The 27,824-nt window shown below is 34.1% G+C and overlaps 1 protein-coding gene across 1 annotated transcript; it reads right to left on the bottom strand.

Annotated features, from left to right (window-relative positions):
- Positions 1–1,354: 1,354 nt before the first annotated feature.
- Positions 1,355–14,437, bottom strand: LOC138707662 (uncharacterized). The gene is made up of 6 exons (XM_069837396.1): positions 14,217–14,437; positions 10,201–10,857; positions 6,966–7,088; positions 3,304–3,440; positions 2,969–3,017; positions 1,355–1,663 (listed from the first exon to the last, which is right to left on the bottom strand). The coding sequence occupies exons 1-6, from the start codon at positions 14,247–14,249 to the stop codon at positions 1,511–1,513; spliced, it is 1,152 nt and encodes a 383-aa protein (XP_069693497.1). The 5' UTR covers positions 14,250–14,437; the 3' UTR covers positions 1,355–1,510.
- Positions 14,438–27,824: the final 13,387 nt, after the last annotated feature.

The raw sequence follows: 27,824 nt of genomic DNA, 5'->3' as shown, positions 1-27,824 counted from the left end.
ATGGCAAGCGTAGTCACCATATTGATTTTCAAAGCACCTTTCATCCCTTTAAATAATTTTGTTCCTTCAATAAAATAGTCGTACAAAATTGCGTACAACATAGAGTTCGGTCATACCTCGTGCAATTGAAGGGTTGAGAACCATAGTGGGCTAAGCTCCATTTACTAAAACTGTAGAAAACAAGGGTTAAAATGAAGTTATCACCATAATTCAATGGAAACATAGCAAGTAATATAAAGTATACACATTCAAACTAAATATGTCAATCTTCATTAAACTATGATATTCACTTAACTTTAACCCTTGCTTTCTCCGTTTTTTAATAAATGGCGCTTGGCCCACTATGGTTCTGAACCCTTCAATTAGTCAAAATAATCATGTGTACGAATAAGTCATATGCTTACGACTATAGTCGTACGTATGGCAAACCTGGCAGAGAATGACAATGTGCAGAGTCGCTGACTCGTCAGATCAAATGTCACCAAGTAATAGAACAAAAATAACCAGAAAACCACCAAAATATGCGTCATCACTTGCGTGATTCGGGTTCCGCATATTGCGGATAGATGGCAGAACTATGACCCTTTTCAATTTTGTACACCACTTCGGAGGGCCAAGCTGTAGGCTTCAGACAATTGAGAATTTTTTCTTAAAACAACCATTGTCCACAGTTAGCTACATTTACACATGTATTTCTATGAGTAATTTAAGTTATATACTTCAGCTTTCCCAAGTTTCTACAACACTTTAAGAAATGGCATGATGAATTTCATACTTGAAGTGCCAACAACATCCATGCCAGATAGTTTTTTGTTTCTCCTGATAATTTATGGTTTTGGACTACGGTTGTTTTAAAAAAACCCTTCAATTAGAATGTGGTTACGAGTTTTTTTAAACTGATTGTTGTTTAATCAACTGTTCGAAGACAGGTTTGAACCTTGTGATATCACTAAGGCATCACTCATGAGATTTTTTTTATTGGGTTATTTTACGACGCTGTATCAACATCTACGTTATTTAGCGTCTGAATGAAATGAAGGTGATAATGCCGGTGAAATGATTCCGGGGTCCAGCACCGAAAGTTACCCAGTATTTATTCGTACTGGGTTGAGGGAAAACCCCGGAAAAAACCTCAACCAGGTAACTTTCCCCGACCGGGATTCGAACCCGGGCCACCTAGTTTCGCGGCCAGACGCTCTGACCGTTACTCCACAGGTGTGGACCTCATGAGATAACTAAGCCAGGAAGTAATGGGGTAGGGTGGCTAGTTCCTTTCCCCCTCCATTGCATAGCCTATATCGCCGCTCAAAATATTTTTTCTTTGTCAATTCCCAGGGATAATTATAATAAGAAATTGTTTGTGTAGACATACAATATTGTATTAAATTCAATACGAATACAAAGAAACTATTGGATTTCAGTACATATAAACAGTTATTTTAATTATACTAAGTATATGCAAGTTGTTAAACATTACAAATATAGCCATCATTCCTTTCACATGTATTTCTCAGCATTTTGGAGGCACAAAGTCACCAGGTTGTGGCATTTTAGGTTTCTTACGTAGTCCACAAAGTATCTTGCAGAACTGAACATAATCAATCATGGTCTGTCCAGTATCTTGTCGATAAAAGACTGGTGCGTCTTCTAATGCCACTTCAACCTGTGGAATGTAGCGTTTGAGTCACTGACAACATAATATAATTTCAAAGATTTACTAGGCTATTATACTACACAGAGTTAACCGTAAGAAATTTAATTAATTTCAAGGGGTTATTCTGTGAGATATTTCAAACAACAATTTTGCTTGTTTTTATTCCTTTTCGAGAAAGAAATTATTTTATATGAAACATTTAATAGCGTATTTTGAGAAAGCTACTGAATTAATTCCCAATATTCTCAGTCAATTTAAAATAACAATGTGTAACGATAATAAATGATTCAATGAATTTTAGTTTTGTCCATAAATGTGCAGAAATTTGATCTGAACAAATGCAACTTCTTGTTCTGAAATAGTAATATGCGTTACAAGAGCGGTATGTTGAAGTTTTCATGTTCGAGGAAAAATTTCCGAGAATTGAAAGAAAACATAGGCTACCGCTCGTGTATCGTACATTATTTTGTGCGAAGATCGTTTATTACATACCTGAAAGAGGAATTTCTAATTAGTTGCAATGAAATCTCCATCTTGGTTTCTGTTCAATGACGGCAAATTTGCAAAACAAAAATATCTATCTTCAATATTGTTGCTTTAAAATGTTTTCTGTGTTTACTATACTCCAGCAGGCCGTCATATACGTCTGTCTTTTTTTTCCCCAGTCTATAAATGCGAACTTAAAACAAACGGTAAGGTTATGTAATGATTTAGAGTTTACTTAATTTTTGCAAATATTTAAAAACAATAATTAACAGTGCAATTTAGGTGAAATTGCAGAGGTAAGTTTCCAATTTATAATTATTACTATATTGAACGTCTCTAAAAATAATATGTTAAAAGCATAAAGCAATAAAATCAATATGTCACTTAAGCGGTAAGAAGAGGGAAATTGTTATGTGTGTTAGGTTGGGAATACTGAATGTGGAATTTTAGACTTTCCGCGGATTGGTTTTGTGCGGAAACCAAGCAAATACGCACGATCTCGCACAAAAGAAAGTAAAATAAGTTACATTTGTTCGGACAACATTTCTGCATATTTAAAGGACAAAACTAAAATTGCTTCAATCATTTATTATCATAATACACAGCTCTCTTAAATTGACTGCGAATATTGGGAATTAAATCAATGGCTTTCACAAAACACGCTATGAAATGTTTCATATAAAACCATTTTTATCCCGAAAAGGTAACAAAAACGAGCAAAATGGTATTAAACTTTTTGTTTGAAATATCTCAAAGAATAACTCCCTGAAATTAATGACATTATTCACGGTTCACCCTGTATATGCGAGACAATAACTTCATTCTTACCTCATCTTGTGTAAATCTATCACCCCACATCGTCAGGTCGTGTTTGATTCTAAGAAAGAAAAATTTGAAATATGAATTCATAATACGTACATGCATATTCATTTTCGTCGCATCATATTAAATACTGTACTTTATTTGGTTCTTTATTAATATGTTCTAATTGAAATAAAATTGTTGATTGGATATGAAATGGCGTCGAAGTTTCAAAGTATCGCTTGTGATGTAATGTTTTTAAGTAAGATAGATGACAATCTTCAATATATGAATACTTGGAGAATATGAATAATTATTTCATTAACGCTTAAATTATCCAACAAAACTGTTTATGTACTCACCTGTCTTCTGAGATCAAACCTGAGTTGTCATAATCCCACTGAGATAGAGCTTCCAGCAGAACTTCTTCTGGATCTAATTCTATTGATTTGTATCCGAGTAAAATTACAAATGCGTCAAAATCTAGAGGATTCATAGCCTGAAATAGAACATCAACATCGTCAGCACTGCCAACACAATTACCACCACCATCATTAGCTTTAGTACTATTGTTGCTTGGTCTCTGTATATGGTCAACTAAGACCTTTCAGTTTTGATGAGAAGACTTGAGTAAAGTGAAATTACTTTGAAGACAGAATGATGAGAGGCGGTAAAATGATTATTCATTAACAAAATGACAGCCACTGACGTAGTCTTGGCGTCACACTCGGGCTGATTACAGTTTTTTCCGAAGTTTACCCGAACTGTAAGGCGAACCTCAGGTAATCCCATGGAGAATCCTCTGGCTCATCTCTAAAAATGTAATTTTGTTCTCATAAATCGCAAGGATGATAGATAACCACGTAGTTGATAGAGGTTCATTAAACAACCGATTAAAAATTGAAGATGACGTGGACGAGAAATTGTCGATAAATTTTATCTATGGTGCTCTCTGGTTTGGTCCTTGTTAGAGAGAGAATTCTAAGGAGTATTCTAAGGAGTATTCTAGGCCTACTGCATCATATTAAAATGTTTATATATCTTTCTATTGTGAGGGGTAAAAAAGACATCTCATAAATTGAAAAAAATTTTCAGTAGAGCAAAAGCAAAGTTTGAAATAAGGGCCAATAGGATTGTGATGGGTTGGAAATCTGACATTGTACGTCATTATGAAAGAAGATAGACACATGCCCTTTATACTATCTGAAGAATTACATTTTTTGTATTCATATGGAGATCATAATTCAAAACCATCAATTTCTGACTTAGTCCGTTTTACCGCGCACCATAGGTATCACTACAGAGTTTCTTATAAACTAAATTCTCCTCACCGACGTCTTGGAAGACGCCATTTTTCTATATTCTACACACTACTGCACGACATCCAGTGATATATGCATTCTTTTAAACTGTAGGAGCTATTTATATACAGAATGGGGCATAAATCAGTTAACCGAAAATAGATAGTGTAATATTAATATATTATTAATACCAGTGGCAGTTCCTCGGGGGAGAGAAGGGAGGAACGTCCTCCTCACATTTTCTTCTTTTGAAAGTAAATACCAAATGAAATATGTGCCTTGAAATTCGAGGAAGATTCGATAATTTTTAAGTTCACAGCTATAAGAAAAACTCGGTTGATCGAGTTTGAAACGACGCGCGCTCATGTGCTGTAGAAAACTGTGAGAAAGATGCGAGATTGTCTGTGTGGAGGAAAGGCACTCCATTCCTCCTTTACTGCAGTTAACACACATAGACAACAGCGCACTAGCGGCCAGAGAAAGAAGCAGAGTTTTAAAGCAAGTAAATAAACGGAGAGGGAGGAGATCCTCCTCTGAATCAGCGCATGGGCGGGAAATATAGAAACCGACTGGTCGTGCAGCAAGCTCGCTACCGCTGCCATCTAACGATGCTGCATTCAACCGGACTACTGTATAACACATCTAGGAGGAGACACAACAAAAACAGTTTTAACGCAACGCTATGAAAGACACCATGTAAACTTTTTTAAATTATAAATCAAAAATATTATTTATTGCACTTTATATAGGCTAGGCTACTATTCATGGTTTGAAACTTTCGTGGATATTTGAAAGTTGAAGTCGGATTTATGTAAAACAAATAGGAAGTAGTTCTACGTAGTTGGCCCCTAAAATTCACTTCTATTCATTGTTTACTAGACAGGGCAACAGCCAAGTTGTCAGTTTTGTACAAATATATTTGAAACTGAAAGTAGGTATTCCAAACTACATCATTTTTAACATAAAAAATTAATCGGCCACCGGCAACTTTGAACAATAATGATAGTATGACTTTACAAGAACTGACATTCTTCAAAAGCATGTGATACTGAACTTGTAAAATGTACATGTGGCAACACAGACCACGTGGATGGGTGCAGTGTTCTCGCTTTCCTCAGATTATTTCCCATTCCCATTCCCATTTCCATTTCCGTAAAACGGTTCCGGTTACGAGTTAGTAGCTAGTCTCTTCCAACGCGTGTGATGCTGTAGTGTGCTCGAAAAATGCTACTAGGTTGTGAATTTCCTTGTAATTGTTAATTTGTGCAATTATTCAACAATGAATGGAAGTGAAAACATAATATATTTTGGACAATTTAGGAAACTCAGTTTACAAGAACAGATTATTGCTATACAGAAGGGAAGGCCAACCCCAACACTACGTGGTCTTACATGTATGCATGTAGGCTAATTTGTAGCATGTTTCATTCAAGAAGGTGTCATTTCGTGCTGTTAACTTCTTTCCTCCTCTTAAGAAATATGCAGGAGCCGCCACTGATTAATACCTATACAAGAACAGTTGTTGTTCTACAGAAATTGTTCAAAGTGGCCTCCATTGTTATCTAAACATTGAAGAGATCATTCAAACATTGATTTACATACATATCTTGTTACACAAGTCCCCATTTTCACCAATGTTTTCAAATTCTTGTTCAATCAAATCCTTTAAATGCTGTAGTTTAATGGCTGTGAGGCATAAACATTGTCCTTCAATATCCCCCACATTACAAATCACATGGCGTGAAGTCCGGTGATCTCAGTAGCCAATCAGTTTTCTCTCGCCTTCCTATCCGCTCTTCAAAATGTTCATTCAAAAAGTCACGGACCTGTAATCCTTAGTGAGGTGGAGCACCATATTGCTGCCAAATAAGATTGTTTCGCACTGCTGCAAATACTGGTCTATTGTCTAGTTCTATCATAACTTCTCTAAACATTCGAAAGTACCGTCATTTCCTATAACTATGGTTCTGGAACATAACTATAGTCCATTCAAATTTTGTACTCCATAACGTAATACCTCGTTTATCTATATTTTTGCTGTACTGTAGTTTGAAGTCAAGTCATTGCAGCTATCTACGAACAGTCTATGTCACTTCCACAATGTTCTTCGAATAGTTGTATCGTGGACCATAGTAAAGTTGTATTCCAGGACCATAGTTATGGGAAATGATGGTACTTATTCGCAGTCACGGTTTCGTTGAAAAAATTAAGGACCTATCACTCCTCCGCTGCATATACCTTCCCAAACAGTAACTTCAGACTTACATCTTCATAATTTCGATCAAATTGCCACCACTTTTGTAAAACAAACACGCGCTGGTCTGTGGACAATTTTGTATTCGTAATGAAAGTTTCTCACTCTAACAGTGAATACATAAATGGAATCGGAAGCCGAAAACCAGCTTTTCATTTATTACAAACAAGTCAGTCTTGCCACTACTCCAAACAAATTTCACAGAGCACAGATTGTATCATTACTTAATTAGCTTAAATGCGACCATCAACAATAATTTGCAGTGGTTATCTGACTTATGCCACATTCAGTATATTGCAAAAGAATTTCAGATTAAAAATTGTAATATTAACTGGTCACACCTGTCATATGAAGTGATGTTCCAAATTCAGAATTACCTGAGTGAAAGAGAGAAATTGAATACTTATATTCCAGATATAATGCACTAGATTTATTTTACAGAAAAGATGCTAGGAAATTCTTACTTTACCTCAGACAGCATTTGTTGAATTTCATCATCACGAATGTCAGGTTTTCCCAATGTGACGTATGTATTCTTCAAGTCCTCTTTATCAATATAACCATCATTGTTAAGGTCAAATAAGTGAAATGCCTGAAACAGGAAATTTAGTGTAGCCTCAAATAAGTGAAATGCCTGAAACAGGAAGTTTAGTGTAGCCTCACATAAGTGAAATTCCTGAAACAGGAAGTTTAGTGTAGCCTCAAATAAGTGAAATGCCTGAAAAGCGAAGAGTGCAATTGGATACTTTAAAGTAGAAAGGTGCAAAGTGCCAAAATCATAGAAAACGAAATTATTATGCAGAAAAGTGCAATGTGCCTAGGAGGATGATGTATGAAAGAGGCTACATCCACTTGTGTTTCTTAAGAGAGATATTTAGATGTTACGTTGCCAGCACCATGCAGTTTCAGACGGTAAGCGCCCTATTGAGCTGCATCATAGAATGCAATGGATCTTCAACAGGTCATGTTTGTGCCCAAACTTACACACAGCGAAATGTTTTACAGAAGTCAGCTTTCACGTTATAACTTTGGAGTTTGTGTATGTGATACAATGCAGTCTTACATGTGTATGTGGGCTGAAAGCATCGCGAGTAGAGGTGCCAATGAGATTGCCTCGTGTGTACTAAAACTGATGAATATGGACATAACATACAAGAAGAATCTGATAACTGTGCAGCTGAAAACAAAAATCGTGTAATGGTTTTCATGTGTCTCTTTTTAGTTGCCATTGGTTTATTTGAGCACATAGAACAACGTTTCCTTCTCAGTGGCCACAGTTTCTTGCAATACGATTCTGATTTCGCTTTGATTGAAAAACGACAGAAAGTGACAAAAGCCTTCTAAAGTTGTAAAACCATTTCAAACCGTTTCAATGCTAGAGTCATATTTCCTTATTATGCAAGATGTTGCTGATCAACTAATTTCCATCAAGAACTTGAATATTTCTAAGGCATGTTGCATTCAGTATGATGTTAGTAAAGCAGGTAGTGTTTCTGTGAAACAGTACATACCATTAAAGTGCTTAAAAAAAACATGAAAGATGTGCAGTCACATTGTTTCAAGTTAAAGCATAAAATAGGGAAATTACTGAAGAAAAGAAGGGGGGATCTACTAGCAATGACTTCCTATCTTCCAAATGAGGAGCATAGGCAGTTCTACAGGCAGATCTGTGAGTAAAAATTGCTCCAGAATAGGAAAAAATAGGTATTGGACTTTGCACCATTCTACTGCAACTGTACCCATTACTTAACCCTTTTCACAATTTGTGTTACATAATTAAATATGGAGAAATAATGCCTTTACATACCACTATTATTAATGAGTAAACACTGTACTATTGCTGTTTTCTATCAGTAAAAAAAACATGACACAAATATGTGTATAATTATTCTTATAGCTACATTTTTTTATCTTATCTCCAATGTTTCATTTTGGCACTTTGCATCCTTCTACTTTAAAGTATCCAATTATTCTCTTTAGATGAAAATGGAGGACACTTTCAATATTTGCTGTGACATGAAGCAAAATAGGCTCGATTCTTCATAATTACTGTATGATTTATAAGTGAATTCATGAGTTTGATGTTTTTGTTTGGAAGCTATAAGTGGCTAAAATGGTAGGCCTAAAGGTTTAATATTATATCACTTTATATAAGTCGACCATTACCTGAGTTCTTCTGACGCTGGTGTTGTGTTTATATAGGTTTATATACGCTGCACGAATGTTGCGGGTGCAGAAAGGATGGATTAACAGATGCACTTATACAATATAAACATCTCGAAGTGTGACTCACAAACAGAATGATTTTAGTAGTTGATTCTAATCATAGAAAGTATACTCAGTTCAGAAGTTTGTTACTGCTTACATTTGCGTCATAAGAATAACTCGCTTGCACTTATACATCAAACTAACTCAGTGTTGCCAACCCTAGAGAAATTTCCCTACATTTAGGGAAAACATTCGCAATATAGGGAAATGGGGAAAGTAGGCTTGATTCTAGGAAATTTTTTTTATCTCTACCAGGTTAAATAAATAAATAAATACTAATACTAGTCACAGACTTCGAGGATTAAAAAGAAAGTTGAATATTTCCAAAAATTTTACTGCTGTAAGCTGTACCTAACCCCTTAAGTAATAACTCTTCACTTGTTAGTGGAAATAAGTGTTACAGTTCTCTAGTATTTCTGAAGGATATGTTGACGGTGTAGTGAATCATAATATAGAATAAACACCGCAATAATAGTTTCAATGCTTACGGCCACTATATTGTCAACAAATTATAATAATAATAATAATAATAATAATAATAATAATAATAATAATAATAATAATAATAATAATAATTTATTTAACTTGGCAGAGTTAAGGCCATACGGCCTTCTCTAACACTCAACCAGGAGTAAAACTACGTTACAAAAACACTACAAATTTACAAAGTACACTACAATTTTACACACAAAACTGAATAAGATAATAATAATAAAATGTAAACAACAAGTAAGTAGAAATCAGACATAATATATAACATACAGAAAGAAAGAAAAAAGCATAATAAAATGTGAACAGCAGGCCAAAATAAATGAGACATACAAAGTATAAAAAATAAGACAATAATAATAATAATAATAATAATAATAATAAATAATAATAATACTAATAGTAGTAATAAAATATTGCAGTACAAAGCATACAATGAATACAATACTTTTAAGTACACACAGTAAGGAAAATTATGATTATATATAGCTCAACTTATCACATTAGAGATATACCATTATCGGAAAATATGAAAACAAAAATATAAAATAAGTTAAATATCACTAGAACATAAAAATTGAATACGTGGAAACATGAATACAACACTTGTCATAATAGTAAGTTAGTTTGGCAACTCGTCATAAGATAATTTTCTAACTTGGATTTGAAAGATTTCAATGTTCGGCAGCCCTTGACTTCAGGCGGCAGAGAGTTCCAGTGACGAGAGGTAGCAACAGTGAAAGATGATGAATATAGAGATGATGTGTGAAGTGGAATTTCTATCGTGTTATCGCGTTGTGATCGAGTATTAATATTATGATAGCGAGAGAGAGTATGAAAACGAGCGAATAAATTTCAATTGTATTGTAAAAACGGCACATAGGAGTGACTCATTCCAGGAAATTACCAAATTTAGAAATGTCAGAAACTATTTAAATTGTCCTTACCTCTCTGAGTTCAGCTATCTTCTCATTCTCCAGGTCATAAAGTAAATCTATATCCCTCCTAGTAGCAGCCTTAGGTGGAACATAACTGGCTTTCCTACTTTTAAACGGCAATCCATCATCATCTACTTCAACTGACACAACAGGCGTCAGAGGCTGTTTAGCTGGTGGTGTATTGCCTTCGTCGTCTTCTACTTCAACTGTGGCAACAGGTTTCAGAACTGGCTTCTTCGCGGGTTCTTCTTCTGTAACCTCAACAGTAGCAACTGGTTTCAAGTTTGGCTTAGGTTTCCCGAGTGCAATGGTCTCCTCAACCTCAACTTCCGCAGTGGCGACAGGTTTGAGTGATGGCTTCGCTGTTGGTTCTTCGTTAACTTCTACCGTGGCTACTGGCTTCAAGGTAGGCGGTGGTGTCGGACTAGATTCCACTTCAACAGTAGCTACCGGTTTTAGGATCGGTTTAGGCTTCTTTTCTTTTGGTTTTACTTCTTCCACAGACTCAACTTCTGCCTTCACTACAGGTTTTGGTCCAGGTGCTGTTTCAGCAGTGGCTGACGCTTTCCGACTGGCAGCTTTTTCTTTGGCTTCTAGTGAGTTTGATTCGGTTGCCTTTTTACCTCCAGGTAGATCTGATTTCTTTACTTCACTTTTCCTCTTTTTCTGCAAAGATGAAGAAAATGGCATTTTATTTAAATATCACATTTTTATTTATTTTTGTATTATACAATTGCGAGATTTATTATTTACTTTGCTTATGAAAACAACAGCTACATGGATGATATAGACCAGTGATCGTCAGCACTCGCTGAAATGAGTATCAGGTAAGGGATGTATCGGAATAATTATGCAGAAGGGAGAGGAAGAAAGCAGCCGTAGTTGTGCGGGCGATCAATAGCTATAGACTAAAGGCTGTGTGATGTATCTTGTCTCACTGTGAAAAGAGAGAGAAACGAGATATGTCTTACTTCGTCTATGTTGTTATGGGGATGGGGGAGTGGCGCGGTGCCGTCCATCCATCCAGTGGCGGAAGGGACTAATTGATACATTCTGTAGCGCAAAATAAAATAACAAAATATCTCTCTTCGTACTGTGCAGTTCAGTCACTGAGCTTGTCTTTCAAGAAATTGAGTTCCGGCAGCCTGTACAATAACAAGATTTTGAAAGGAATCCTGAAAATTTACAACGCTCCTATAATCTCCACCCTCATTTGAAAGGACTTGGTTTTATTGCTACTGAGACAAGATAAACCTTACCAGGTATAGGACGCTATTTTCCACACTATTAAATATTATCATGTCGTAGCTCTTATGATAGTGCTGTAACTCAATCGTGCTGTAATTTTTACGATTCATAGAAAAATGTCTAAGTAAAGCATAGAAAAAATTCGAAATCAAAATATTTTTTCGAAAGTGAGAAGAAGAATACTAACTTCAAAGTGACCTATTCAAAATAGATATTGACACCCTCAAAAGTTGGGAAGTGGGAAACTTTTTCATTTTTCACTTTAGATGGGGGTCAAAGCGAGAGAAATGTTTAGGAAGAATGAAAATTAATTTTAAAAGTAGTTCCTATTCAAAATCATTACTACTTTTCATCCAAGTAAAAAAAAAAAAAAAAAAAAAAAAAAAAAAAAAAAAAAAAAAAAAACCATGAATACATTGAATACGTAATCATACTTTCTAGTGATGACGGTTTCCTTCAGATATGAACCAATCACAGCCATGATTCTTCAAAACAATATCGAAACCTCAGGTTCACGTTTATCGTTTTGGACTCTAGTAGCTCCACATTTGCCTGTGCATTGAACAGACATGGTGAAAATGGCGGGCATTACAAATCGTTCTGGCCAAGTGTCAATTGACGAAATGATTCAGTAATTACAGAATGCATAGCCAAAACACAGGGAAAAAATAGAAAATATGTATGGTACCAGTTCCAACAGTTCTGTGAAGTACATGGTTACGAATTGAAAGAGAAAGCCCAACTCAATGATTGAAAATATTTTAAAAGATTGGAATGTTAACATGAGAAAATCAAATGTTGATGAATATAAAGAGTACGTTGTAAAAGCCTTGTGAAATGTGACTGCAAAAATAACGCAATAGAAATATTTTAAGGAATATCAACGAACTTCAACCCCTTTGTTGTTCAATAATTTTAATGTGCTAGAGCTGAAAGAGGCTCCAAAAGGAAACAAATGCAGAAGATTCGTCAAAAAAGAAAGGTCAGAGTTGTAGCAATAAAGTTAAGTGAATATCAGTCAATGATAGATACAGTAGCCTATGTGTGATTAAAACACTCCTGCGGTTCTTCAGATATTTTTTTTTTCACGTTGCTTCGCTGGAATAGTTATGTAAAGTTATGTAACAATGTGTCGATCGTCACCATATCCGAACGTTGAAAGTTTTTAGTTTTCAGAAGTTGCCGAAACTGGTTCTAAAACAAATGTCATTATTGTGTTATTATCCAGTCTATAGTGAGACAGAATTAGAATTTTAATTACATAATATAAGAAAATGTAAGTATTTTCATTAAGATGAGCATTTTATGAATTTTACCTAGATTCTAGTGTTCCTATCGCATTCGGAAAACAGTCCTAAAATGAGCTTCCTAGATAAACTCATTCACTATACTACGTAGTTCGAGAATTGATCAGTTATCTCTTATCCTCTCCTAGTATTACCTATGACAGCTTTATGCAATAAATAAATATATTCTATTATCCATATGCTAAAAAGGGTAAATGTTCATCCTCCCTCTTGCTTAAAAAAGTCCCTTGTGCAGACTCTTGTATTTCCCTATTTTGACTATGCTGACATTTTACTGACTGATCTTTCCAGCGACAACAAAACGAAACGTCAACGTGCTCATAATTTGTGTGTACGTTTTGTAAGCAATGTTCGTAAATATGATCATATTACTCCATCCCTGGAAACAATAGGTTGGCTTAAACTAGATAAGAAGAGAAATTTACATTCACTTCTCCTTCTCTTCGAAATCTTGAACTCTTCTATTCCTTCGTACCTGTCGTCTCGCTTCACTTACCTTTCTTCCCACCGCAATCTGAACACACGCTCTCGCCATGAAATAATACTAACAATACCATCCCATCGCACCTCCTCATACTCATCCTCTTTCACAATAGCCCTGCCAAGACTCTGGAGTTCGTTACCTGCTAGCATCAGGGACTGTCGAAATAAAACTGAGTTCAAACGCAAACTTACTAGGCAGTTGGTCAGTAATTGAGACTCGTACAGACATGGTTTCTTGTAAATAGTTCCCTTAATCACAAAATATCTCAGTATATGGTAATTTCATCACTATAGAATTTTGTTATTCTAGGTTTAATTTGTAATTCAGTAAATACAAAAATATTCTTTGTTCTTAACTTCTATGATAAATTGTCTAGCTTTCATTAATCAGGTAATCTTATCGTACTTTAATTTTTATTGTAATTGTAAATGTAATATTAATTGTAATTTTATTGTTCATATTATAGTTGTAATCCCCTGGTAGAGGGGCAGAGAAGGCCTGATGGCCTTATCTCTACCAGGTTAAATAAATAAATACTAAATACTATCACCATAGCAATGGGTTATTTCATTACGATGTGATGGATAAATAAACTGTGAGTTTTTCTGGATGTAGGACGAAGGGATTTAACATTTCATAAGAAAACTATGCATAAAACAATGGAGAAGTGACTTAATCAGCGAGCTATGTTCAGAAATTAGCAGACTTTGACAATTAGCCTATTTGTAAAACAAAAAAAAAAAAAAAAAAACATATTTATAGTTACTAAGTCTGATCTGGAATTTTAATCAAGAGGAAATCAAATTTTAATAGAACGACAAAGGACCAGAATAGAATGTTTTGTGGTTTATGTTTACAACACTTTAAGTAATTAAGAGAAGAGACAAAGTTCGATTTAATCTAACTTCAGTCGATTCTAATTGAGACGGTTCTTGTATTTAACACATTAATAACAAATAGGCCTAATGTATCTGACTGCCCCTTACCTTCTCTTTGGGTGGTTGAGCAGGATCAGCCATTTCTATGTACAATAAAACTGTATATTATGTATTAGTTGCACAACTGGAATCCTGGCTTCAAACGCCTGCGCTGGACATGATCCTAGTGAGGCAGTGAGGCTGTAATGTGGTATGATACTGGAATCAAGAGTTTTGGGGGAAACGGTGTGGTTTTCATCTTTTTCCTCTCTCACCCCTCCACTGGTCGTGTCATTGAATCTCCCACTCCATACCTCCATCTTACTCTTTCATAACGTGTCTTCCAAACATAAATGTTGTATGTGTCATCTTTCAACATATATAAAAATGCTTCCTTCGAAAAGTTGAGTGAATTTGGCAGAATCTGAAACAGAAAAACACGTAGTCCTTCACTATGCATTAACCCCTCTATGTTAGCTGTACTTTGCGAAACACAAATGACATTAAAAACTGTTACCCTACTATTTATACGAGAATTAATCAATTTTATTATAGTGTGATTAAATATAATTATAGAAACAAGAGTAGCAATGAGTAATAGTAGTACTAAAATGATAATACTAATAATAATAATAATAATAATAGTAAATCCCGAAAAGACTAAGTACATGATTATGTCTCGTGACCAGAATATAGTACGAAATGGAACTATAAAAATTGGAGATTTATCCTTCGAAGAGGTGGAAAAATTCAAATATCTTGGAGCAACAGTAACAAACATAAATGACACTCGGGAGGAAATTAAGGAAATGCCTGTTATTATTCGGTTGAGAAGCTTTTGTCATCTAGTCTTCTGTCAAAAAATCTGAAAGTTAGAATTTATAAAACAGTTATATTACCGGTTGTTCTGTATGGCTGTGAAACTTGGACTCTCACTTTGAGAGAGGAACAGAGATTAAGGGTGTTTGAGAATAAGGTTCTTAGGAAAATATTTGGGGCTAAGAGGGATGAAGTTACAGGAGATTGGAGAAAGTTACACAACACAGAACTGCACGCATTGTATACTTCACCTGACATACTCGTAATTAGGACCATAAAATCCAGACGTTTGAGATGGGCAGGGCATGTAGCACGTATGGGCGAATCCAGAAATGCATATAGAGTGTTAGTTGGGAGGACGGAGGGCAAAAGACCTTTGGGGAGGCCGAGACGTAGATGGGAAGATAATATTAAAATGGATTTGAGAGAGGTGGAATATGATGATAGAGACTGGATTAATCTTGCTCAGGATAGGGACCAATGGCGGGCTTACATGAGGGCGGCAATGAACCTCCGGGTTCCTTAAAAGCCAGTAAGTATAATAATAATAATAATAATAATAATAATAATAATAATAATAATAATAACAATAACAACAACAATAATAATACCGTAATAATTATACAGTATATACCGCGATTGGAGACCTTGTAATCGAATATTTGGCATTACATTCTTTATTTTGATCTTGGATCGTACGGAAATCGATTTAAAATTCTCTTACCAGATCGGAATCCGGTCATGCGGACAAAGGTGATATGAGCAAGTGGGCGATGCTACATTTAAAATAATCCAAAGAATAAAAACCGGAACGGGCCGTACGGATCCGTTCCGGTAAGTGGGCGTCTACTAATAAATACTATCTCAGGTATAATTTGTTTTATCTTGGGTGCCTTTCTATTAGATCTACTGTTTATATATGATAAATAATAAGTAAGTACACATTTCATTTTCTTATTTTTTATAAATATTTGGAGAGATCTACTGTTATATGAGTATTATTTAGTAGAGTGAGGAATTCTCTTATAGTATTTTAACGATTATTATTTATTTATGACCTTATACTGATTATAGATATTAATTTTTTCATTTTTTATTGTTTTCATTCTTCAACCTATTTGCATACGCTCATTCAATTTTCTTCTTCATTTTAATGAATTTATTAATGTTTTATTGATTTATCTTTCATTTCTTTATTCCGCTATTTTATTTCTTTGTTCATTATTCGGATATGTAAAAAGAATGGGAGAAGAACGGTTGCCACAGAGAGTTGTGGAATGGATACCAGAAGGACAAAGAAAAAAAGGGAAGATCAGGCGGACATTTGGATAAAAAGAATACTTACAACAATGGGGGGGGGGGATTTTGATGAAAATTTATTGTCTGAGAGACAAGAATGGTGGAGAATTATTAAAGAACTCAAAATAATTGTAATTATTGTAATCATGGGCTTCGAAAAAATGTAGTAACATTGTAAAATGGGAAATATATTATTTATTTATTTATTTACTTACTTATTTATTTGTTTATTTATTTATTTCTTTACTTATTTATTTATTTATGTATTTATTTATTCATTCATTCATTCATTCATTCATTAAGTAAAGATTTTGAACAGTAAGTTACATATAGGCCTACGTTTGTTTTATTTTTAGTTAATTTCTTGACTGATTCATTTATGTATTTCTTAATTTATTAATTTGTTCATATACCTATTACATCTATTTGTGCATTTATAAGAATAAGAGTTGTAATATCTGCTTAATTTCACTCATATCAGTTTAAAATTATTCACTAGCACAACTTGAATTTAAGACTTTATAGGAAGCATCCAGTTACCATGGATGTAATTTATTATGAAGGTGTCGAAACTAATATTTCCTAGACTGTAGTGTTCTCGAACAATATTGTGTGTCTATAAAGAAATGCAGTTTCATTGTGTCACTGTTTTCCTAAATCGATTAGTAACATTCCATTGCCATTAAGGTTTAGCTATATACAGAAATCAGATTATGGATCACAGTCTCTCTTTTCTTCGGCTTTCTCCATATTGACGCGGTTCACCATCATATCCACAGAGACCACATTTTGCCGGTGCGATACTTCAACGGACAGGCGGCAGGCCTACCGAGTAAATGATTTCAGTAATCTGGTAGAGTCAATTCAAAATGTTGCATTATTTATATTCGATCTTAAGAAATCGCAATATTTTTAAGTAGATTGTCAAAAGCGGAATAATATTTTAACGTAGGTTGTCAAAAGCAGAATAATATTTTAACACAGATTGTCAAAAGTGGAATAATATTTTAACGTAGGTTTTAAAAGCAGAATAATATTTTAACATAGATTGTCAAAAGTGGAATAATATTTTAACGTAGGTTGTTAAAAGCAGAATCATATTTTAACATAGACTGTCAAAAGTGGAATAATATTGAAACGTAGATTGTCAAAAGCAGAATAATATTTTAACGTAGGTTGTTAAAAGCAGAATAATATTTTAACGTAGGTTGTTAAAAGCAGAATAATATTTTAACGTAGGTCGTCAAAAGCAGAATAATATTTTAACGTAGGTTGTTAAAAGCAGAATAATATTTTAACGTAGGTTGTTAAAAGCAGAATAATATTTTAACGTAGGTCGTCAAAAGCAGAATAAATTTTAACGTAGGTTGTTAAAAGCAGAATAATATTTTAACGTAGGTTGTTAAAAGCAGAATAATATTTTAACATAGATTGTCAAAAGAAGAATAATATTTTAACGTAGTTTGTCAAAAGCAGAATAATATTTTAACATAGATTGTCAAAAGCAGAATAATATTTTAACGTAGGTTGTTAAAAACAGAATAATATTTTAACGTAGGTTGTCAAAAGCAGAATAATATTTTAACATAGATTGTCAAAAGAAGAATAATATTTTAACGTAGGTTGTCAAAAGCAGAATAATATTTTAACGTAGGTTGTCAAAAGCAGAATAATATTTTAACATAGATTGTCAAAAGCAGAATAATATTTTAACATAGATTGTCAAAAGCAGAATAATGTTTTAACGTAGGTTGTTAAAAGCAGAATAATATTTTAACGTAGGTTGTTAAAAGCAGAATAATATTTTAACGTAGGTTGTCAAAAGCAGAATAATATTTTAACGTAGGTTGTTAAAAGCAGAATAATATTTTAACGTAGGTTGTCAAAAGCAGAATAATATTTTAATGTAGGTTGTTAAAAGCAGAATAATATTTTAACATAAATTGTCAAAAGTGGAATAATATTTTAACGTAGATTGTCAAAAGCGGAATAATATTTTAACGTAGATTGTCAAAAGGAGAATAATATTTTAACGTAGATTGTCAAAAGGAGAATAATATTTTAACGTAGGTCGTCAAAAGCGGAATAATATTTTAACGTAGGTTGTTAAAAGCAGAATAATATTTTAACATAGATTGTCAAAAGCGGAATAATATTTTAACGTAGATTGTCAAAAGCAGAATAATATTTTAACGTAGACTGTCAAAAGCGGAATAATATTTTAACGTAGGTTGTCAACAGCAGAATAATATTTTAACATAGATTGTCAAAAGTGGAATAATATTTTAACGTAGGTTGTCAACAGCAGAATAATATTTTAACCTAGATTGTCAAAAGTGTTTATTCTGCAGTCATTATTCATTAACGTTTTTTTGCCGCGTTAATGATGTTGATCAAATTATATGAATGAATAAAAGTAGGATTTATTAACTCCTACCATTCGTAACAACACAGTCAACAATTCTATTTATTTCTCTCAGATTCTTAATGACTGCTGACAGCAAGTAGCGTGGAGTGCTATATGTCACTTGTGCCCGAACATCCGAAAGGAACTTTACATGCCGAAGTAGGCCGGTACACCTGTCTCGGCAAATTTATGTAGTTCATTTTAGACGCAGAATATTTCGGCAAACTCAACCAGCAAGGGAGACTGTTAAGATGTCAGTTCACTACGTGTTGGGGGAGCAATATTTATCACAGAGCTTTATGTCGAACAGAACCCTAGGCCTACTGTCGGAGTGAAACTTTTGCTAAGGTCTACTAAATTTATCTAGACAGGAAATTACAATAACGGTAATAATTAATAACTTTTACATTATTAACATTACAAGCCTTAGGAATCAATAACACTTTGCCATCAGTTCGTATTATTTCGATCTTCTGAATTAAAATACAGGGTGATTCTTTTTTCTAGTAAGCCAGAAACATTGTTGCTTTAGTATTTATATGTTATATGATAAACTGAATGTTTTAAGACATAACTTATTTGTTAGAATATTTTTTTGCATTTTTTGCCTGTTTCAACTCATAAGAGCATCTTTTGTTTTTTGGGACATTTTCATTTAATTTTGGCCATAAATCCCCATTATTAATATAAAATAATGTTTATTTCCTATGACATTTTGTCTACATATTTTGTCCATTAATACCAATTATTTTTTTACTTGGCTATTTAACGACGCTGTATCAACTATGAGGTTAGAGTCGATGGAATTGGTGATAGCGATATATTTGGCGAGATGAGGCCGAGGATTCGCCATAGATTACCTGACATTTGTCTTACTGTTGAGAAAAACCTCGGAAAAAACCCAACCAGATAATCAGCCCAAGCGGGAATCGAATCCGCGACCGAGCGCAACTTCGGATCGGCAGGCAAGCTCCTTAACCGACAAAGTTACGCCGGTGGCTAATACCCATTATTTTGAATAATATTTTAATCGTTTTTCTACACAAATATTGCCATTATAACGTAGTACACTCCAACCACCTCTTCAATATATACTCCATTATACCTGCTAATTCCTGATAAGAGTGGCCTTGTGGTGGACTACATGGAAAGTACATCAGGTAAAATAATTAATTAAAGTGTACTACTTAGAAAAAATTATCATAAATTAAATAAACTTAAATGTTGGTACTACTCGTAGAATTAATGTAATTACTAGTCTAAATATGAAGTAGTACGAAACCTCTTTTCCTACTAAGCCAATTATGTAAGATCAATTTTTAGGGCATTTTAAGGGCATTTTTGAAAGATTTTTAGGTCATAAATGCATTGTTTTTAGGACATTTTTCATGATTTATATGTCATCAAAATCCTAGCCCTAATTATTATCATATATTTTCGTTCAAGTTTCTACAGTTAGCAAATCTTTCGCACTAATATGAGATGAGGATACCTTTTCTTTTATGTTGAAATTAATATCGCCGTTGTTTTTATGAAACCTGTTATACGACAGCACAGAAAATAAATTTTCAAGAGGAAGAAAAAAGTAATTAAAAATCAATGGACTTACATAAACATATGAAATACTTCGGTAGAAAACGTTGGTAATAATATGAACATAAATGACACCATCGAGGATCACTGTAGGCCTATTGATATTTATTTAATTTGTTCTTCCTCCTGAAGAATTATTTTCTGTACTGTCATGTAGGAAGTTGCATAAAAACAAGTTGCCTTCATCAATATCTGGCTATTCATTTTCCGTCCCCTTCTTTACCTTGGCATCATTATGTAAGCGCTCCTCTTCTCTGCGCATATTGCCAACCAACCTAATGGAACAGCAGCGGTAAGATTTATAGCTCTGTGTCTTCTGAGCTATTATTTTGTTGGCAAAGGCACCAGTGCCGCTTCATTCACAACTCTGCATGACATGAAGACTTTAGCAACGGCAGTAAGTAATTTTATAGCTGTGACTGTTGTTAATCGTCCATGAGATTATCATAGCCTATGTTTTTTAGATAGAAAATAACTCACTTCAATGAGGACAAACACGAATGTTTTTACACTTTTATATGTAAAATGTACAATCTACAATAAACTGTCTAGTATTTATTAATCAGTTAATCTTTTTAGTACTTTGATTTTTATTGTATTTGTAAATTTAATATTAATTGTAATTGCATTCTTAATACTACAGTATGTTGTAATCCCCTGGTAGAGAGGAAGAGAAGACCTGATGGTTTTATCTCTATCAGGATAAATAAATAAATAAATAAATGAATGAATAAATAAATAAATAAATAAACAAATAAATAAATAGATAAATAAATAAATAAACAATGAATGAATAAATAAATAAATATGTAAATAAGTAAATAAATAAATAAGTAAATAAATAAATAAACAAATAAATAAATAAATAAATAAATAAATAAATAAATAAATAAATAAATAAATAAATAAATAAATAAATAAATAAATAAATAAATAAATAAATAAATAAATAAATAAATAAATAAACCAACCGTCAGCTTTTACAAAATAAAAAATAAAGGCAGTTTCTTATGAGGCATATATCAGGTTTTTAAATTACATTTTGGAGTTTTTTAACGTTAATTCTCCCTGCAGTGGCTTAGTGGTCTAGACTAGACCGTCAGTCTTAGCAAGTCTTGTGGAATTATTGGAAAAGTACAAAATATTAACTACGAGAGAAAATAATCCTTTAACTACGAATCCACGACCTGTATAATACATTTTGTAGATCTCAAAACATACCGCTCACCGTGGAAGGTCCATTATTTTTCAGAATGAAAGGATTTGTGGACAACATGAGAATTTTTTTGAATCTGATGATAATGAAATTAGGTTAGTTTTTCCCATTATGCTAATATCGAGATTATATATGCTAAATCGATTGTAATTATACTAATGGCCAGTTTGTCCAAGTAATGTTTAATTTTGCTTAACGAATGTTAAATTAACAGTCTGTTTATTTTTAACGCTTTGTTAATGTATTTTCCATTTGTTCAACATAATTTTGTTTAAGATAACCAACACTTAACTATAACGTCTGTTAGCACTATTTTAACTACTCAACAGCAGTTGGTAATGATTCTACACATGTAAGACAATTTTTGATTGGCTAAAATTAATCTTTAAATTCTATATTATAGAGTGAGCCATGAAACTTGCATAAAATGACAACCTGTTATAGTAGGCCACGCTCCATAAACAAACAGTTGACAAATGAAAGTTGTAGGTGACGTGCTGAATAATAATTACAAAGTAAGGTTATATTTCCTCATTGCTATTATGGATACGAAATACGAAAGAAATAAAATAACACTGATGTATTTAAACAGTCCAAAGTATTTTTTAAATGTTATATTACCAGTCATATGCTAAACATTCCCTACAGAGAGTCACAAAATATTAATTTCGCAACTTCTGTTCGAACAGCTGTGGAGACATCGGCCATATTTAACTAACTGTTAAACGAGTTAACTGCCCGCAATCCTACATTTAAAATTAACAAACTGTTAACAATCTGTTAAACCAAACTGGTGTTGAAAACATACAATTTTATTAATTAACAAACTGTTTAGAGTTTAAAAGTCAATAATTTTTCTAACAATACTTGGAAAAACCGGCCATAAATCTAGCAACATTGGCGCTGATGTTCAGCCCACTATATCGTCTATTGCTGAATTAGGCCTATGTTCTTGTAAACAACAAATATAATTTTTTTCGATAAATTTTAAGTAGTTTATGAAATTGTTGTTCTATTAAAAACATCTTAATTGGCGAGATTTGAATTCTGATGTAGAAGAAGTAAGAGGCACTTCTCGTAAACTTCGGAAGAGTGGTTAGATCTGTATACATTCTTGTCTTCAAATCTTAATCACCAATCATGTCTCCGTTTGACAGTCAGTCTCTGTTCCATATAATTGCGTATAAGTATTCGACTACACTATACCGTGTGCGAGTTATAAATAGTTATTTTATATCCCGGCTAGCATCCTCCAGCTTTGTAGCTTCTTCCTCCGTCCACTCTAAATCCATCTGGTCTTCAGATATATTTACTAACTTCCTGTGTACACATTATTTTTAGTGGTTTCTATTTTTAACTAAAAATTCTGTATGCACATTTCTCCTCTTTCCTTGTATATTTTTATTTTGTGCGGTTACATGTATATTAGATACATGCTTTTTATTAAGTTTTATGGGCTCAAACATTTATATTACGACGAGGACAAGATTTTAAAAGCATAATATCTGCTTCAAAACGAACCTGGCAGTTTTGCTTTTGGAATCTAGAGTTGATGTTAACTTCCAGACAAGATGTTAAAGATTACATGGTTTCCATTCCGTATACTGTGTGGGCGTTGAAGCACATGTGACAGCATTCATTACACTCCACAGACAGGTGCTTCAAGGACATGTTTCTTAAATTTAGTGCCGCTGAATTAAAAGTGAAAGATGATAAAGCCATAAACACACCTGTTTGTGCATTCATTTGAGGAGTATGATGGATTGCGATACCAAAAATGTTACCTACTGGCCTCGTAGTCGATTTATGATTTCTCAAATTACAAAAATGACAGCCATGCTTCACATTCATAGGTGTCGTTTATACGGTCTCGTTTCCTCTTAATTATAATGTAATAAAATATGGCGTACACTAAATCTTATGTACATTCACAGCTTATTGGAATTGACAGGAGAAGAAATTGGGAGAGACAAAATCTGGAAGATATGTGCAATTTCATGTGTTTCTGCAAGTGACTAGGGATTGATTGGAATATTCATGTGAATTCCAAGCCTGTTGATTGATGCCTCAGGGTTCGCCGTCCCGTCCCACGGAAGACAGGAAAATCGAACATAGCTTATTCTGAACTTCAAGCTAACAATTGCATAAATAATTGATTAAATGGCGATATTACTCGTGTTAATTGTGTAAGCATGTGCGGCTTACAGCTGTTTCGGTGTTTCTTCACACCATCCTCAGAGCCTACTAGATCGCGGCGTCATCTCGAACTTCGCTGCCTGTTGTGTGGGTACGTTCGATTGTTGAAAAGTGTTGAAATGTGGTGTCAAATAGTGTGTGTGTGTGTTCTGAAATTGATCTGTGTGTTGAGAATTTGATCGGGGTGTGTTTTAGTGTGTCTGTATATTTCATATTGTTCTAGTGTCTTGAGTTTTTGGTTTTTGGGTCGTATGTGTACGATTTCCATGTCTGCATTTATGTTATTGTATGTGTGGTTAGCATTAGTTATGTGTTCGGCGTATGTAGATGCATTGTGTCCTCTGGTTATTGCTTTAATGTGTTCTTTGTATCGAGTTTGGAATGATCTGCCTGTCTGTCCAATGTAGAAATTGTCGCAACTATTACATGTGAGTTTGTATACGCCTGTGTGGTTGTATTTATTTGTTTGTATTGTTTGTGTTGAGATGTCTTTGTAGTGTGTTTTCTGTTCTGTATGCTATGTTGTATTTCTGTTTTCTGAATGAGGATGCGATCTTGTGTGTGTTTTTGTTTTCGTATGTTAGTGTAATGTATTTCTTGTGTTCTTATGTTTGTGTTGTGTTTTGTGTGTTTTTGTGTTTGTTGAGTTTTTGTTTTGTCTTCCTTATGATGTTGTCTATTATGTTTCGGTTGTAACCATTTTCTTATGCTATGTAAATTTCAGAACACACACACTATTTGACACCACTTTTCGACAATCGAACGCACCCACACAACAGGCAGTGAAGTTCGAGTTGACGCCGCGATCTAGTAGGCTCTGAGGATGGTGTGAAGAAACACCGAAACAGCTGTAAGCCGCACATGCTTACACAATTAACACGAGTAAGATCGCCATTTAATCAATTATTTAGGCTATATTCAAGTGTTAAAGTAGTGTACGAAAGATTCAACATGGACTAACAATTGCATTGTTGCAAAAAACATAATTTTATTCACTTTCAACGGTTTCGCAGTCCTAGTATTGATGAAAAATGATTAGTCTACTGCGTTCCATGTAAAGTCTAGTAAATATGCCTAAAAGGGGAGGGAATTTTGTCAAAGACAACTTTGCAGAAGGACAGGATTCGTCACAGCCTTCCAAAAGTGACAAAGAAATTGAAGCGACATTAGATGATACCCTGGAAAAATACGATTCAGATGTAGGAAAAGATGAAGATCACTTACAAGTAAACATTCTCATGGGGGCAGATAAAAAAGTTTAATAATGTCAAAACAAGTGCTTATACAAATTGTGGCCACTCGAGCGCAATTACGAGGGCCATAAAAATAAGTTTCTCTTGTCACCTTTATTAGGAATTACAACTCAAACATTTTCACGAAAATAAAGGCTGGTTCACAATAAACCGGGAACGAGAACCAGAATGAAAACGAGAAGCAGAGGACGTGAATATGAAAATTTTTGTTTCACAATAAACCGAGAACGTAGACGACTATGCATATCGATATGTATGTCAGTAACGATATGTAAAGTCGATATTACGCATTCTGATGTTATTTGTGTATAATTGACCAATGGCGTTCTCTCATGAGTACAAGGCAGCCAACATAAACACAGGTTAACCAACTTCGAAATTTCAACTGAAACATTTCATTAGGTACGGTACTATAAATATGTCCATGCATCTTTATTATCGCAACCTATTTTAAGTCTACCATAACGTAAAATAATTAGAGAAGAAACATTTGTAATAGAACAAAAATGAACACAACAGTAGTTATTGAATTGAAGCGTGAATATGTAGTGTGTAATACAACCAATACAGTAATAAAATATGATTCGCTTCCGATCGGTCTTCAAAGATGCAGCTATTGAAAGCCACGTATTCTCCTTCATTTTCTCATCTTTATACGAGGCGCGCCGCTTATCGTAAACGTGAGGATTTTCCTTAACACCCAATATTAAAATCTCATCAAATAAAACTTGCTCCATGATGCATAGCACAGAACAAAATAATGCATAGGTTATGTCACGGTCTTCTTGCTGCAAAATATACGACGACAAAATAGCTTTTAGATGGCAATAGAATGGATCTAGTGGGCTGTGATCGGAAACGTGAACGCCAAAGTTGAAACTTGGCCAACTCACCGTTCCCAATCCCGGACTCCGGCAAGCTTTTCGTTAATTGTGAATGCTCACATTTAAATGTACACATTTTAAAAATTTTACCGTTTTCGTTCCGATTCTCGTTTCCGGTTTATTGTGAATCAGCCTTAATCAGTATTGGATTTCTACGTGAACCTCTTTTGTAGCGCGAGCAATATCCAGAGACACTGTGAAAAAAAAATCTAAAGGAATAATGTCAGGAGAACGAGAAGGTCGTGCTACTGTATTGTCGCATCCGATCCAATGATTCGGGAAAGTTGTTCAGTGTTGTACGCACAATGATGCTCCAGTGAGGCTGCGCTCCTTCTTATAAGATTATGTCGTGCTGTTTTTGTGCTGTATGTGGAAATACTTATTCTTCTAGTGTGACGATAGGTTGAATGAAAAAGGAAGGTCCAATTATCACATCCTGCAGAAGACCACATCATATTTATATTTAGTTTAATGCTGTCTCGAGTAAGCATTATTAGGCTATGACCACACGGGGGTTTGAAAGCCCCACATTCGGACAGACAGATGGAGAGTTGCCTTGTCAGAAAACCTAACACGATTCAAAAAATCTTGGTTTTTGTTAATGGGTTCTAGGATCTCAATAAATGCAAATTTCTGTCGTTGAGGTGTGTCTGTTGACTTGATTTATTGAACAATTTCCACCTTATAGCGGTAAGCCGGCCTTAAGTTGCATAATTTTCGCACCCAAAGACAACAGTCACCAGTGCCATCCACTTCACTAACGAAAATATTTAAGCTGGACTTCCCAGTAAAAACGATAAAAAAAGTTCCGCGCCTTTGGTGTTCCTTTCATAGACAATAAAAACCGCAGAAGTTCGAGATGGCTACTCTGTACATTTAAAGAAAACTACGGATACTGTATCTTTATTTTCTGTTAGTTTAGTAATAGCCTATAATGTTTCTCCCAGCTGCACGTTTCAGTTCATTGGTAAAAACAGTAAAAATACACACATTTGGCCGCAAAAACATGTGTGGAATATTAGTCCGCGGCAACCATAATGTGATTAACCTAGATCTGAAGGCGGTTAGGTAACTGTAATAAAATAATTTTATTTTAGCAGATTTTTATGATGTTTATACATTAAACCTAGTCTCACAGCTGTTAGGTCCCAATGTCGTAGGCAAATATAGCTTTTAGATTTCAGTAGAGGTGGACATTAAAGGCCTCTTCCGTATATCACGTGACACCAACATCCCTTCTGAAGTGAAGTATATAAGTTAGGCAATTAGGCTTCAAGGAGACAGTGTGACTCTGATGTGTATCGCAGATGGTTCACACCAGTTCGTATTGGTAAGGTCTCCATGTAGTTCTCCATGGAATAAATATAACAGTATACTGTATATCCTGAATAGTATTTTTTAAATCTGTTATTATATGAAATTCAAAGATGAAGCAGCGTCTAGTGAAACATTTATTTTGAGAACTTTTCGTAAATATTTTCCTCTTTCGCTCTTGATATCGAGAAGTGGATTATGCACGTCTGTGTATAGCAATTTTGCCTACATTAATGGAAGGCGTTCGTTCATATCCAGTGTCTATGGACCATATTCAGGAACATCACTTGAACTTCACTTTCACTTACATTCAATTTAAGTGTGTAGAAAACGCAGAATTTGTATTCAGAATCACAACTTAACTTATACTTTAGTCGTAACTTAGTCAAAAGCTAGTAAGATTTAAGATACGTGAAGACCAACCTTATACCACAGTCTAGTATATACAGTAACGAAGCTTGAGTTATGAGGGTACTAGGAACAATTGACTGTGCCGGTACTGTGATGAGGCGATAGTAGCGATCCTAGTAGTTAGCAACTATCTATGGATGCATATTTCCTACGTATTGAGCTTCGTGACCTAGACTGTACTTATACCCCACTTAGCGCCATAATTTGTCTGAACAATAACTAATGACACAATTGTGTACTACGATAAAGTTACGTTTAGAAGATGGCAGTTTCCAAGAATTCATG

Source organism: Periplaneta americana, chromosome 1, assembly GCF_040183065.1.
Source record: "Periplaneta americana isolate PAMFEO1 chromosome 1, P.americana_PAMFEO1_priV1, whole genome shotgun sequence".
Lineage (NCBI taxonomy): Eukaryota > Metazoa > Arthropoda > Insecta > Blattodea > Blattidae > Periplaneta > Periplaneta americana.
The sequence above is the reverse complement of the archived record's forward strand: the minus strand, read 5'-3'. Positions and strand labels throughout refer to the sequence as shown.

Excerpts from the sequence above, each read along its gene's own strand:
- LOC138707662 (XM_069837396.1), bottom strand. The coding sequence starts at position 14,249 with ATGGCTGATCCTGCTCAACCACCCAAAGAGAAG. Across the intron at positions 10,858-14,216 it reads CTCAACCACCCAAAGAGAAG|AAAAAGAGGAAAAGTGAAGT; the intron begins GTAAGGGGCAGT and ends TCATCTTTGCAG. Across the intron at positions 1,664-2,968 it reads ATAGATTTACACAAGATGAG|GTTGAAGTGGCATTAGAAGA; the intron begins GTAAGAATGAAG and ends TACATTCCACAG.